This window comes from Scyliorhinus canicula, chromosome 1 (genome assembly GCF_902713615.1).
Source record: "Scyliorhinus canicula chromosome 1, sScyCan1.1, whole genome shotgun sequence".
NCBI classification, from domain to species: domain Eukaryota; kingdom Metazoa; phylum Chordata; class Chondrichthyes; order Carcharhiniformes; family Scyliorhinidae; genus Scyliorhinus; species Scyliorhinus canicula.
In genome coordinates, this window is record NC_052146.1 from 70,609,905 (window position 1) to 70,625,818 (window position 15,914).

At 49.2% G+C, this 15,914-nt stretch overlaps 1 protein-coding gene across 2 annotated transcripts in view; it reads left to right on the forward strand.

The window, feature by feature from the left end:
* Positions 1-2,024, forward strand: part of LOC119977413 (peptidyl-prolyl cis-trans isomerase FKBP8-like) — a 42,996-nt gene extending 40,972 nt beyond the window's left edge. For both annotated transcript variants that reach the window (XM_038818289.1, XM_038818299.1), the window contains one exon: positions 1,824-2,024. In XM_038818289.1, coding sequence (XP_038674217.1) covers positions 1,824-1,898 — 75 coding nt within the window. In that variant the 3' untranslated portion in view covers positions 1,899-2,024. The remainder of the gene's footprint in view (positions 1-1,823) is intronic.
* Positions 2,025-15,914: the final 13,890 nt, after the last annotated feature.

Genomic DNA, 15,914 nt, shown 5'->3' on the forward strand with positions numbered 1-15,914 from the left:
TCAGCATTGAGATGGAGTCAGGAACCGGTCTGACCCAGCAGAGTCACGAACAATACATCAGGAGCAGCACAGCACGAAGGGAGAAAAGTTTTGCATTCGACCTGATGTCCCTGGTAAACTGAGGACCACCTTGGGCACGCAACTCATTAGCAATTGGGTTTGACGGCAACATAAATTCCCGCTGGCGTGATGCAAGACTGAAAGGCCTGGCGGGATGCTGGTGGGCATCTAATTTAGTGAGCATTCATGAGATGCAAATGAATGCAAATTGCATTTGCACCACCTGTTAACGGGAAGGGCGACCATCCATTAGGAGAATTGAAATGTGATTTTTAAGCCAGTGGGTTTCCGACTTTTTGGCTCCCTCCAGATTCACTGCAAAAGCCCACCACCAAACCCACTGCAGGCTGGTTGGAAGAATTCCACCCTTAGTCTTTTCCTATCAGAGGTTCATTCATATGCCTTGGGCATGGATATGTGAGGTTACTCACTAGATTGGCCGAAAGTGCCTGATATTTCTGTGATTTTTAAATCCATTGATACTAAGGGAAAGATCGATGGGTTAGCACAGGGATGCATGATTTTACATACAGCGTAACATTTTAAAAGGGCATCTGCAATACTCTGGGATATCTGCTGAAATGTAATGTAACATGAGCCAGCTCGTACATGTTCTGTTATACTGTGGTGTTTGAGGGTAAGTGAAATGTTTGGAATTTTTGCTCAATAAGGCAAGCCAGCTAATTCTTCCCTCTCCTCTGCCTGTAATTTTACTAGACTACGCTGATGATTTTTGGGAAGGATAAGTCAGTACAGTAGGGAGGAAATAATAGAAAGGCATGCTGATAATCTAGATCAAAACTCTTTGCCTATAGATTTTCTCAACTCACTTCAATTACTCTGTCACCATTTCACTTTTCCCTCAGAAATTCCTTACCATTGCTGTCAGCTTGACTCAGTCGGTAATACTCTTGCTAGTTGGCCCAGGATCTACGTACATAGGGGGAAAATGTGTACACTGGTTTATCCCTGTCATCCGCCAAAACTTTGATAGAACGGAAAAGCCAAAGCAACCTGTAAAATTGATGGGCCGGGACTTGCTAATGCAGGGCACCTTGTCGCATGCACCAATTGCTAGACTTTTTCCTGCATCCTTCAGCTTGAAAAATTATAGAAATGTGAGCTGATGAGGGCAACAAAGAATCTGAGACCTTAAAGACAAGTGAGATCGAAGTGTATCTTAACCAACAGAAGAATGACGGAGAAGCAGGATGAGTTCGAGTCAAATTAGATACAGAAAGAGAAATACAGAGAGGGAAAGAAGAATGGATTAAGAGTAAGACAGAGAAAAGAGGGCAAAGGAAGGGTGATGTTATTTGCGTGAGACACAAGCAAAGTAAATTGTCCAACAGGTTCTGACGATTCTCAATTCATGACACATCTGTTAATTACCTGAATTTGCTTGTTGATTTAAATTAATATTCATTGCATCATTAAAATGTGGCATGGTATTTTTCTTGGATTTCTGTGGCTCTCTGGCGAAGTTAAGGTGGTCGAACATGAATATTTTGACTATAATTAAGCCTCATATTCAGCCAGAAGGATAATCCAGCACAGGACTAAAGGAATGCTTATTGCTTTTTCTCCTCTCTTTGCTCCTTCTACTTCTAGCATGTTTGCCTTTTGGGAATCTTTTAAATCTCTGCTATATATGCTAAGTGTTAATTGATGAACAGGGCCATTGTGTCTTTTATGCTCATGATTATTGTTGCTCATTGTTATTTGTATACTTATTTTCTAATTCTATTAATTTTCTTTCACAGAATATAAACTGGAAGTGGACATTAGGAATTTCTGCTGTTGTACTGGGTAGTATGATTTTATATAAATGGAGATGAATCCGAATAAAGAGAGATCCTGTTTCAGGCTAAAATAAGAATTTGCTTCAGATTATGCTGAAGTTGAATGATCTATAAACTGTTGATGAAAAGTAATTTGCAAATCTGTGTGTCAAGTTGAACTAGGCTCAGCAGTTCAAAGTTAATTGAAATACTTAAATATATATATATTTACAAGTAAGTATTTGGTATCTCTTTTCTTGCCTGGAGCACCGCCTATTCACCAGAGTACCAAGATTCAGTGGCATGATATGGGAGGAAATCTGTTTATTCTGGGAAGACTGGTCCAGATAAAGATTATAACATCTCTCTGCATGGAGATGGAAATGTCTTCATGACTTCTAGCAGCTGGCTGAAGGACACACTTGGAAGCAGTGATGTGGACTTAACCTGGGGATAAATCATATAAACTCTCAAGTAATTCAGAAATATTCAAAGCCATGTTTATTCTTTTGAAAAGAAAATATTATTGTGGTCAGAGCAGGATATTGGTAAGAATGAAACTCAAAGAAAGGGGCGCACATAAACCAGGGAAGTTCCAGGCTAATCCCTACCCTGTGTTGGTTTAGCAGGTCTCAATCATGGCAGTGCAATCTAGATGATCTCAGCCAGTCAAAAATTAGCCAGGTTTGCTGCATCTAATTTCTGCCCTGTGAGCATCCATTCTGCCAAAGGTTCATGCTGAGTGAGTGGCTTTGGTGTCTCTCACGGTTACGTAGCCCGTCAGTATTAACTCTGGGCTCACCAGGTCACTTGGGTAAGCTGTTAGACAGCTGTTGGCAAAGGTGGAGCCTCCAGCCCAGTGAAAATCATTGCCTTCAGAATAAGAAGAGAGAAAATCAGAACATAAACAAGAAAAGGAGAATGAACTCTAACCCAGTGTGGTAATGACAACACTTTAGCTAATTTGTAGACCTTTTGCATCTAATTATATCTACTAAATGTTCAACTTTTAATTTTCGGAAAGATAGGAAAAAAGGCATAGGAGGCGGGCAGTTATGTTCATTATCTGTACTCTTGGCATGGAAGTTCAAGATGTAGAATCAGTTTGGATGGAAACAAGAAATACAAGAGAAATAAGTCACTCGTAGGAGTAATTTATAGGGTCCCTAACAGTAGCTATACTGTAACACAGAGTATAAATCAAGAAATAATGGGGACTAATAGGGAAAATACTGCAAAATCATTGGTGATTTTAGCCTTCATAGAGATTGGACAAAGCAAATTGGCCAAGAAACCCTGGATGACCAGTTCATTATATTCGGCACAACCTCTTGGAACAATATGCTGTGGAATCAACAATGTAACGGGCTATTTTAGACATGGTAATGTTTAATAACACAGGATTGATTCATAATTCACTATCTTGTAATAATCTTGGTACGAGTGGTCACGGTGATAAAGTTTCACATTCAGTTTGTGGGTGAGAAATCTGGGCCTGCCACTAGTTTCTTAAACTTGAAGGCAACTATAAAGGTATGAATACAGGCTTGACTAAAGTAGACTAGGAAAATAGGTTAAAAGGTAGCACTGCAGTCTCACGGTGCCGAGGTCCCATGTTTGATCCTGGCTCTGGGTCACTGTCCGTGTGGAGTTTGCACATTTTCCCCGTGTTGCCTGGGTTTCAATTCTATTATTCAATGATCTACCCTGTCAAGCTCCTCCATAAGCTTAAATGTTCCAATGAGATCATCTTTCATTCTTAACTCCTGAGAATATAGACCTTTTTTACTCAACCTCTCATTCTTGGACAATCTTCTCATCTCGGGGGCCAATCTAGTGAGCCTTTGTTGCACTGTCTCCAATGCAAGTATATTCTTCCTTAAGTATGGAGATCAAAATTGTACCTTAGTATTCCAGGTGTGGTTTCACCGAACCCCTGTACAATTGGAGCAAGACCTCTTCATTCTTGTACTCCAATCACCTTGCAATAAAGGCCAGCATCCCATTTTCTTTCCAATTGCCTGCTGTACCTACATGTTAGCTTTTTGTGTTCCTCGTAGGAGTACACCCAAATAATTCTCTCTGAACATTAACATTTACAAGTTTCACAGCTTTTTAAAAGAATAAGCAACTTTTCTACTCTTATGACCAAACTTCCCACATTATTCTTCATCTCCTAACTTATTGCCCACTCATATAACCTGTCTATATCTCATTTCAGCCTCTGTGCCTCCCCACAGCTTGTATTCCCACCTAGCTTTGTATCATCGGTGAACTTAGATATATTACTCTCTATCTCTTTGTCTAAATCATTAATATAGATTGTAAATAGCTGAGGCCCTAACACTGATCCTTGTGGCAATCCGCTAGTCATAGCCTGCCAACTTGAAAATGCCTCCGATTCATTAACTAATACTCTATCCGTGCTAATATATCATCCCATTTCCCTGAGCCATTACATTGTATGTTAAAAAATTTTTTTTTTACAGAACCCAATTATTTTTTTTCCAATTAAGGACAATTTAGCATGGCCAATCCACCTAATCTATACATTTTTGGGTTGTGAGGGTGTAACCCACGTGGACACGAGGAGAATGTGCAAACTCCATGCGGACGGTGACCAGGGCCAGGATTCGAACCCGGGTCCTCAGCGCCGTAGGCAGCGGTGCTAACAACTGTGCCACGTGCCGCCCCCTCTTACATTGTGTATAACCTTTTGTATTGTTGCCAATTTGCACGGAGACTCCAATAATGTTGTTCTTTTTAACTGGATACTGATATGACAGTTATTAATGATGATATTGCTTTTTAGAGTCGCCAGGTATCAAATGATATCACCACAAGGTTTTACCGGATATCGATCAAAGACCAAACAACTAGTTAGTTAGTTCAAGTTCAATGATAGTTTATTTACACACAAGAATTACTTTGACATGCAACATAAAACACTACAAGCTAAATTACACCTAACACGACAACAACCTGTACTTACAACCTGGGCAGCACGGTAGCATGGTGGTTAGCATAAATGCTTCACAGCTCCAGGGTCCCAGGTTCAATTCCCGGCTGGGTCACTGTCTGTGCGGAGTCTGCACGTCCTCCCGTGTGTGCGTGGGTTTCCTCCGGGTGTTCCGGTTTCCTCCCACAGTCCAAAGATGTGCGGGTTAGGTGGATTGGCCATGCTAAATTGCCCTTAGTGTCCTAAAAAGTAAGGTTAATTGGGGGGGGGGGGGTGTGTTTACTGGTATAGGGTGGATATGTTAGGCTTGAGTAGGGTGATCATTGCTCGGCACAACATCGAGGGCCGAAGGGCCTGTTCTGTGCTGTACTGTTCTATGTTCTTAACTTCAGGCACCCGGCTTTATGCAGAGGAACAAGGCCTTTGTTCGGATCTTGCGTGGCTGGGTTTGGAGAAGTGACTTTGTTTCTGCTGGGCTCTTCCGTCTGGTAGCGATTGTTAGTCTTGAACTTGTCTTCTGGTCGTGATGCTGCATTTCGGCGTAAGTTGGGGCCAAGAGAGACCGAGCACCGAGGCCAAGAGAGACTGAACACATGGCAGTGTCTCTCTTTATCCTTCTGGGGTTTCGCGTTCTTTTGGACGGTCCTTCACTTTGCACCCAATAATTCGCAGGCTTCGATTACTGCCTTCGGTTTTGGCCAATAAAGGGGCGGGTGCCTTGATGGCAGGGTGTGTCCTGAGCAGTCATTGACCTTGGCTTTTTGGGCTCCCTGAGAAAATGGAGTGGCGCCGATGAGTTTGTTTCTGTATCAGTTACCTGAGTACAGGTCTTTTGTTCTGGGGAAATGGGCCATTAGAATGCAAAGTAGCTGGGGGTTTTAATAGCGTCTAGTGATCTGAGTTGCCAATATACATAAGCTCTGAGCGCCTGAGTCCTGGGTTCACCATATTTTCCATGGTCCTTTGCAGGTGGCCATATTTCCCGGGATCCTTTGTAAGTGGCCGTCCCAGATGGCGACATCCCATCCTTTTGATCCTGAACGCTAAGCGTGGTGGATCACACTGTTGATCCTCATCCGTCCTTGGTGTGCTGGTTACCCTTGGTCAAGGACAGGTTCTACAGTACTCTGTCCTATGTTTTTGGAGCATTTACCTAATTTTATCAACACATCATAAATTCATAAACTCTTCAGGTGCCACTATAAAACATTTAATCATTACACATTTAACATATTTACACAAGAGAACCTCTATCATTACCTAAACTACTCTCATGGTGCTGGCAAATGTCAAAAAGGAACTTATGTACAATACAAAATTTTAAAAGAAATAAACAGCAGCATCACATCTCTACTTAATCTATTACAGTCATAGAAGAAGTACAATCTTTATTTTGTCAGTGAAAAAGGTTTAAAAAGTTTATGGGGTTTGTTGGATTCTAAGGAAAGGGGCTCGGAGTGTATATCGGGGAGCGGGAGGCTCTCCTTTGCCATTTGCAGTGTCTAAGTGTCTGAACGACACTGCAGAGTATTGCTATTACCAAAAGGGCTTCTACTGTATAGGAAAGGGAATACCATTTTACAATGTTTTCACACCATGTGGGGGTATCAGTGTTTATTTTCATGTGAGGTGTGGTGTCCGGACTAGGGGTCTCCTATTGTATGGTCATGCCCGGGGCCGATGTGGTGTGGGGTACAAAGGCTGACAACGCGCGCAGTTGTATGAGTCCAGTGATGATCACAATGGAGGTCATCAGTTCTGTCTTCATCTTGTCTTTTTGTTTTCCGTATATTCCTGAGGGTGCAAGCATAATATCTGTTGTTATCGTTGGTTAACATCTCATTTTGTTTGTCTTTCTCTCTTCAACTTCAATTACCCATTAGAATCGTCACAACGTGTGACTCCCTCATTTTTTTTTTGAAATAACCATTTTAGAGACAAGACATCTGAAAAAAAACTGTTTACATGCAAGGAATCCCGCAACTTGTGGTCGATGTCGTGAGTGAATGGACAATTTCTCCGTCCAGGGTCCAGAGGTAGTTCACGTATAGCAGCAAATATGTAACAACCAAGTGTGTCAAATATGTAAATCGCAGTTGGAGTAGCGACCAGAGTCACGGAAGGTAAAGAGTTGAGTGTACAGGTTGTGGCAAAAGGCATTCTTTAAACCACACTAAAGAGCAGATAAGGGGAAAAAAAGACCTGCCAAGGACAGTAAGGAGTGTAAAAAACCATTCCAGATTACTTGAGGTGAGTGAGGCATGAGGTGCGTGTGGGTTGTAGCAGGGCAAGAATGGGTGGGATTACCCGGGTAGGGTGGTGATCAGTGCCGTTGCTCCACTACCTGAGCTTGGCTGACCGGATGCATTGGGGGTCCTCAGACAGGGCAGGGATTAGTGCCGCTACTCCCTACCTGGGTGGCCGAATGAGCGGAAAGAATTTGTAACATATGGGATCCAACAATTTGTTCCTTTAACGGTCATTGGGCAGTAAATGCCATCAGAAGAGTAACCATGACTATCAAGAAATTTTGTAACTGGCCGACGTTAATCAAAACCATGTGGCATTAAAAAAAGAAAGCGGCAGGTTCCATCAGGAAATAGGATACCATAATTCACATGCAATTCCTTTTTCTCATCATCTGAACACTTAAGGGTTCCGTATCAAAAAGCGACGCCAAAGGGTTACCATTACGGGAGTCAGACACTCAATCATCCCATCTCCCGGTTGCCAAACTCGTGTCTGTCGTTTCTGTGCCGTGGGCTGTCGTGGGATCCGAATCGTCATTCCTCACTAATCAACAAGAGTTGTTGCGGTGCCAATGCGGGGGTTCGTTTGTCATGAGGGGCGGCCGCTGCAAAGGGAAAATTTCCATTGTCGGGCAGTGGCTGTGGTGCTGGCTGTGGCAGTGAAAGGGGTACAGGGGGCCAAATGTCCTGGTCGTGGTTCGCTGTCATCCGAATCAAGCTCAAGGTGGAAAGGCGTACCTGTGGGCGGAGACAAGGTCGGGTCTGTGGGCGTGGATTTGCTGTCCTGGCTGGGGGGGGGGGGGGGGGGGGGGGGGGGGGGGCTGGCACTAGGTAGGAACTGTGACTGCCTACAAGTTTCAGCCAGCGACCACACAGAACTTTTAATCCAGGACGCATTCGTTGCAGGTATGCTGTCCTCCCAAATCCGTCAGCGGCTGCTGGAGAGGGAAACACTGGGCCTCAAAGAGGCATGGGGTCTTGCTGGCTCCCTGGATGTGGCCTCCCGAAATGCCCACGCGAACATTCCCGACCGCGCGGCAGCTCCTTGGGCAGCGTGGAACCCGCCCGCGGCCAACACCAATGCATCCCCCATCCCCCTACAAGCTTGTGCTGCACGGCTACCAGGCAACCCCGGGGGGCCCCGCTGTTATTTTTGCGGACAAGCCAAGCACCCCCAGCAGCGCTGCCCAGCCCGATCCTCCACCTGCAAAGGGTGCGGCAAAAAGGGTCATTTTGTGGCGGTATGCCAGGCTCGGCGCGGTCTCTGGGGGCGAACCGGGGCCGCCACCACAACCCTCTCCACAGGCCACATGTGGGCGCTGCCATCTTCGTATTCCTGAGCCACGTGCGGTCCCCGGGCATCGCCATGTTGTTCCCCAGGGACCGTGGGCGCTGCCACCTTGCACACCCCCAGCCGTGGGCGCCGCCATCTTGGCTGGAGTCTCAGGACCCCGATTCGGATGACCACACACCGCCCGAGGAAATTCTTCAACTTTTACCACGACTCGCTTCGGTGACCATGGACCATTCACGGCCCCGAATGCTCTCGACCGCAACGACGACCGTGCTCATCAACGGACACAAAACATCCTGCCTGATCGACTCCGGGAGCACAGAGAGCTTCAAACACCCCAACACGGTAAGGTGCTGTTCTCTTCCCATACACCCAGTTAACCAAAGAATCTCCCTGGCCTCCGGGTCTCGCTCTGTAGAGATCAAAGGGTTCTGCGTAGCTAACCTCATGGTCCAGGGAAGGGAATTAAAAAATTTCCGACTCTATGTCCTTCCTCCCCTCTGCGCTGCCATACTCCTAGTGTTAGACTTCCAATGCAACCTCCAGAGCTTAAGCTTTAAATTCGGCGGCCCTATACCCCACCTCATTGTCTGCAGCCTCGCGACCCTCAAGGTCGACCCGCCTTCCCTTTTTGCGAACCTCATCCCGGATTGCAAACCCATCGCCACCAGGAGCAGACGGTACAGTGCCCAGGAACGGACCTTCGTTAGGTCAGAAGTCCACTGACTACTGAAAGAAGGTATTATCGAGGCTAGCAACAGCCCCTAGAGAGCTCAAGTAGTGGTTGTAAAGACCGCGGAGAAGCACAGGATGGTCATCGATTATAGTCAGACCATCAACAGGTATACACAGCTCAACGCGTACCCTTTCACCCGCATATCTGATTTTGTAAATCAGATTGCACAATACAAGGTATTTTCCACGGTGGACCTCAAATCCGCCTACCACCAGCTCCCCATCCGCCCGGACGACCACAAATACACTGCATTCGAAGGAGATGGGTGGCTCTACCACTTCCTAAGGGTTCCCTTCGGTGTCACAAATGGAGTCTCGGTCTTCCAACGGGAGTTGGACCGAATGGTTGACCGGTATGATTTGTGGGCCACGTTTCCGTACCTCTATAACATCACCATCTGCGGCCACGACCAGCAGGACCACGACACCAACATCGAAAATTCTTCCATACCGCAAAAATCCTTAATCTCACCTACAACAAGGGCAAATGCGTGCTCAGCACCGACTGTCTAGCCATCCTCGGGTACGTAGTGCATGATGGAGTTATAGGCCCAGATCCCGAACGCATGCAACCCTCATGGAGTTTCCCCCTCCTCCACTGCTCCAAGGCCCTGAAATGCTGCCTGGGATTTTTTTCATATTATGCCAGTGGCTCCCCAATTATGCGGACAAGGCCCGTCCACTAATCCAATTCACGGTTTTTCCCCTGTCGGCAGAGGCCCGCCAGGCCTTCAGCCGCATAAAAGCGGGCATCGCAAAGGCCACGATGCATGCAATCGATGAATCCCTTCCATTCCAAGTCGAGAGCGAAGCGTCCGACGTAGCTCTGGCGGCCACCCTCAACCAAGCGGGCAGGCCTGTGCCCTTCTTCTCACGCACCCTCCATGCTTCAGAAATCCGTCATTCCTCCATTGAAAAGGAGGCCCAGGCCATAGTAGAAGCTGTGCGACACTTGAGGCATTACCTGGCTGGCAGGCGATTCATGCTCCTCACTGACCAATGGTCGGTTGCTTTCATGTTCGATAATGCACAGCGGGGCAAGATAAAGAAAGATAAGATCTTACGGTGGAGGATCGAGCTCTCCACCTACGACTATGAAATCTTGTATCATCCCGGGAGGCTAAAGGAGCCTCCTGATGCCCTATCCCACGGCACATGTGCCAACGCACAAGTGGACCGACTCCGGGCCCTCCATGAGGACCTCTGCCACCCGGGGGTCACTCCATTCTTCCATTTTATCAAGACCCGCAACCTGCTCTACTCCATCTAGGAGGTCAGGACCGCCACCAGGAATTGCCAAATCTGCGCAGAGTGCAAGCCGCACTGCTATAGGCCAGAGAAAGCGCACCTGGTAAAGACTTCCCGTCCCTTTGAACATCTCAGTATGGACTTCAAAGGGCCCCTCCCATCCACCAACCGCAACAAGTACTTCCTGAATGTGATTGACGAATACTCCCAGTTCCCATTCGCCATCCCCTGCCCCGACATGACCGCAGCCACCGTCATAAAAGCCTTCCACAGTGTATCTTTACACTGTTCGGTTTCCCCGCTGTGGTGAATCACAGTCCGTGTTATTCACACTGTTATTGTACATGATGTACTGTGTCTGTGTAAGCTCGGTATACGAGCAGTTGCGCGGCTCTGCCCCTAGGGGGAGATTAGGAGTTTGTACTGGGTTCCACCCTTGGCTCCGCCCATGGCTCCTCCCACTAACTGGAAGTATAAAGCCTGGCAGTCTGAACCTGCCTGCCAGTTCATCTCGTCGCAGGCAGGCTCCGTTGTAGGATCATTAAAACCACTGTTCACTTCCAACTATGTGTCGTGTGAATTGATGGTCACATCAATTTAATAATCTTAGGAAAGAAGAAGAAATCGATAAGAAGAAATTGAAGAAACAACTCAAGAAACAACTATGGAATCAGCCCTAAAACCTGACCGACTAGAACTCGACCCGCAGGCTGCAGAGGCAAGAGAAATCTTCCAGCACTGGCTCAGATGTTTTAAGGCCTACCTGGCTGAATCAAGTACTCCAGAAACTACAGAGGAGCAGAAACTCAGTCTACTGCATGCAAGGGTGAGCCACCGTATATCTTCTCAACTAAATAGTACCAACTCGTATACGGGGGCCCTAGCCATGCTAGATCGAATGTACGTGAGGCCCATCAACGAGGTATACATGCGCCATATTTTTACGACCCGCCGCCAGCGCCCCACGGAGTCATTAGAAGAATTCCTGCGGGAGTTAAAGATTTTAGCTCGGGACTGTAATTACCAGGCTCTATCAGCCGAACAGCACATGGAACTTGCCATTAGGGATGTATACGTGGCAGGCCTCAGATCGAATTATGTGCGCCAGCGGTTGTTAGAAAAAGGGGCCCAGAACCTAGAGGACACGGTAGAACTAGCTACCACTATGGAGGTCTCATTCCGCAGCCTCACCTCGTTCCCCGCGGACCAAGCGACCCCATCCTGGGCCCCCGACCAGCGACTGCCCCAGGCCTGCGCCACGCGGCCACCCAGCCATCACGCAGCTCCAGTGTGCCACTTTTGTGGGCAGCCCCAGCACCCACGGCAGTACTGCCCGGCCCGCAACGCGATCTGCAGCAGCTGTGGTCGCAAGGGACACGAGGTCCGGGTCTGCCTGGCGAAACAGGCCTCCTCTTCTAACTCCCCCGCAGCCCAGAGCACCCGTTTCCAGAATCCACAGGCCCGCAGGCCCCGAAATGCTGCGGCCTGTACTCCGACACCGCCTCCAAATGACACGTGCGACCCATGGGGGCCGCCATCTTGGCAACCCCCCTCCACATGGCCAGCCACGTGCGTCTCATGGGGGCCGCCATCTTGGGCACCATCTTCCTCGCTGCCCGCTACGTGCGATCCACAGGGGCGGCCATCTTCTTCCAACTCAGAAATTCGACTAGAAGATTACGAACTCAGAGGGCAGTCATCACGGGGCCACTCCAGCACAGCTGATCGAGCCGCCGACTACCCGCAACTCAGCGCAGTGACACTGGACCAGTCGCGTCCAAAGCACCTACGCAACTCCATGATGACCATTGAAATCCACGGGTACAGGACACCAATGCCTCTTCGACTCCGGGAGCACCGAGAGCTTCGTACACCCAGAACTGGTAAGATGCTGTTCACTCCCTATTTTCCATGCACGGCAAACGATCTCCCTCGCTTCAGGCTCCCACTCTGTTCACCTCCAAGGATGCACCGTCACGACCCTAACGATCCAGGGCACTAGCTACTCAAACTTCCAGCTGTACGTGCTCCCTGAACTCTGCGCCCCACTCCTACTGGGACTCGATTTCCAGTACAACCTCAAAAGCCTCACACTCAGCTTCGGCGGGCCCTTGCCCCCACTCACTATTTGCAGCCTCGCCACCCTAAAAATCGACCCTCCTCCACTCTTTGCCAATCTCACGCCGGACTGCAAACCCGTAGCCACTTGAAGCAGGCAATACAGCCTGCAGGACAGGGTATTTATCAGAACCGAGATCCATAGGCTCCTACGTGAGGGGATCATAGAGGCCCGTAACAGTCCCTGGAGAGCTCCGGTGGTAGTCGTCAAGACCGGGGGAAAATTCCGAATGGTAGTGGACTATAACCAGACCATTAATCGGTTCACGCTCCTTGATGCGTATCCCCTCCCCAGAATTGCAGACATGGTGAATCAGATCACCCACTATAAAGTCTTTTCCACGGTGGATCTGAAGTCTGCATACCATCAGCTCACAATCCGCCCGGAGGACCGCCACGTCACAGCGTTTGAGGCCGACGGCCGCCTCTTCCACTTCCTCCGGGTTCCCTTTGGCGTCACTAATGGGGTCTCGGTGTTCCAACGAGCAATGGACCGAATGGTGGACCCCCAGTACGGGCTGCAGGCCATGTTCCCTACCTGGATAACGTCACCATCTGCGGCCATGACCAGCAGGACCATGACGCTAACCTCGATCGATTTCTCCAGACTGCCCAGAAACTCAACCTCACGTATAACACGGAGAAATGCGTTTTCCGCACGACCAGGCTAGCCATCCTCGGCTATGTCGTGGAGAACGGAGTCCTGGGCCCCGACCCGGACCGTATGCACCCGCTCTTAGAACTCCCTCTCCCTCATTGTCCCAGGGCCCTCAAAAGGTGCCTGGGATTCTTCTCGTGTTATGCCCAGTGGGTCCCTCAATATGCGGACAATGCCCGCCCACTATTTAAGGCCACACTCTTCCCTCTATCGGATGAGGCTCGTCAGGCCTTCACTCGTATCAAGGAGGACATCGGCAAAGCGGCCATGCGGGCGGTGGATGAATCCATCCCTTTCCAGGTAGAGAGCGATGCCTCAGAGGTCGCTCTCGCAGCCACACTAAATCAGGCTGGGAGACCAGTCGCCTTTTTCTCCTGAACCCTCTCCGCTTCGGAACTTCGACACTCCTCGGTCGAAAAGGAAGCACAAGCCATCATGGAAGCGATACGTCACTGGAGGCATTACCTCGCAGGTAGGAGGTTCACCCTCATCACCGACCAAAGATCGGTTGCCTTTATGTTCGACAACTCTCAAAGGGGCAAGATCAAAAATGATAAGATCTTGCGGTGGAGGATCGAACTCTCCACCTACAAGTACGATATTATGTACCGACCGGGGAAGCTCAATGAGCCCCCAGATGCCCTATCCCGCGGCACGTGCACCAGCGCGTAAGACGACCGCCTGAAAGCTATTCACGATGACCTCTGCCACCCGGTGGTCATCCGGCTCGCCCACTACGTCAAAGCCCGAAATCTACCTTGCTCCACAGAGGAGGGGAAAGCCATCACCAGGGACTGCCCGATCTGTGCGGAGTGCAAACCGCACTTCTATAGACCAGACAGGGCCCACCTGGTCAAGGCTTCTCGGCCCTTTGAACGCCTCGCTATCGATTTCAAAGGGCCACTCCCCTCGACCAATAGGAATGTGTACTTCCTGAACGTCATCGATGAGTTCTCTCGTTTTCCCTTTGCTATCCCGTGCCCCGATATGACCTCCCACACAGTCATTAGGGTCCTGCATAGTATCTTCACCCTGTTTGGTTTCCCCAGCTACGTACATAGCGACAGGGGTTTGTCCTTTATTTTTTTAAAATAAATTTAGAGTATCCAATTCATTTTTTCCAATTAAGGGGCAATTTAGCGTGTTCAATCCACCTAGCCTGCACATCTTTGGGTTGTGGAGGCGAAACCCACGCAAACACGGGAAGAATGTGCAAACTCCACACGGACAGTGACCCAGAGCCGGGATCGAACCTGGGACCTCGGCGCCGTGAGGCTGCAGGGCTAACCCACTGCGCCACCGTGCTGCCCGGGTTTGTCCTTTATGAGCGACGAGCTGCGTCAGTACCTGCTCGAAAAGGGCATTGCCTCGAGCAGGACTACCAGCTACAACCCCAGGGGGAACGGGTAGGTGATGAGGGAGAACGTGACGGTCTGGAAGACCGTCCTACTGACCCTCCGGTCCAGGAAGCCCCCATTGGCAGGAAGTCCTCCCCGGCACGCTCTATGCTATTAGGTCCCTCCTATGTACGGCTATCAACCAGACCCCTCACGAGCGTCTATTTATTTTTTCCAGGGGCACTACCATGGGGGTTTCGCTCCCAGCATGTTAAAGACACCGGGCCCGGTTCTCCTCCGGAAGCACGTCCGGACTCACAAGACTGACCCACTCCATCCGATCACTGCTGTGCATCACGACGAACGAAACACCTCATGAACATCTCCTTGTCTTCCCTAGGAAGTCGTCCGGGACCTCGCTCCCAACCTGGCTGGCAGCTCCTGGACCCATCCTGCTCCGCAAACACGTGCGGGTGCACAAGTCGGACCCGCTGGTCGAGAGGGTCCACCTCCTTCACGCTAATCCTACGGCGTACCCCGACGGCCGACAGGATACGGACCTGGCGCCCGCTTGATCCTCACCCCCCCCCCCCCACCTACCCCACCCTCCCTCCCACCGGCGCACCCCACGGCCGCCCCATCCCAGGTGGATCAGTTCTCCCACTGGTCCCATCTAGGGGCGAAGAAGCTACCGTAGAAACCAAAGTCACGCTCCTGGAGTCACGGATGCCCGAACAGGCGCCTTTATCACCGCCGAAACTGCAACATTCACAGAGGATGATCAGGGCCCCTGATCGACTAATTGCTTCATTTTGATATGTGGATGTCAATAAATACTGTAAATAGTTGTGACATGTGACAAGTCAGAACACTGTACCACCAACGGGTACCACCATAATCTCAACCTCTACCACTGTATAACGCGAGACCACCACCTCACCGGACTCTTTTTTTAACAGGGGGTAAATGTAGTAGTTGGTATTAGGGGTATTACGGTACCCAGGGTGAGGCTGTAAGACCATTGGTGTGGGAGGTAACTGAGACAGCAGGATCATTGGTGAAGCCTGGCTGCTGGTTCCGCCCAGTAAGGCAGAGTATAAGAGTCTGTGCCTCCCCAGTTGCCGCATTCTGTACCTGCGCTGCTGGGGGAAACATCTAGTCCAGTAAAGCCTTCAATTGTCATCCAATCTCATTTCTGGAGTCATTGATCAAGCATCAGACATTTCATCCTGGGTACCGGTAGCCTACGCATCATAGAACATAGAACAGTACAGCACAGAACAGGCCCTTCGGCCCTCAATGTTGTGCCGAGTAATGATCACCCTACTCAAGGGCCATGATGCCCACCCTATCAAGGGCCATGATGCCCACCAAAACAAGGTATGCGTAAATAGAGAAGGAATGCCTGGGTCTTCTCACTGGCATTCTCAAGTTTCACAACTATATCTACGGCCTGCCGACATTCACTGTCGAGA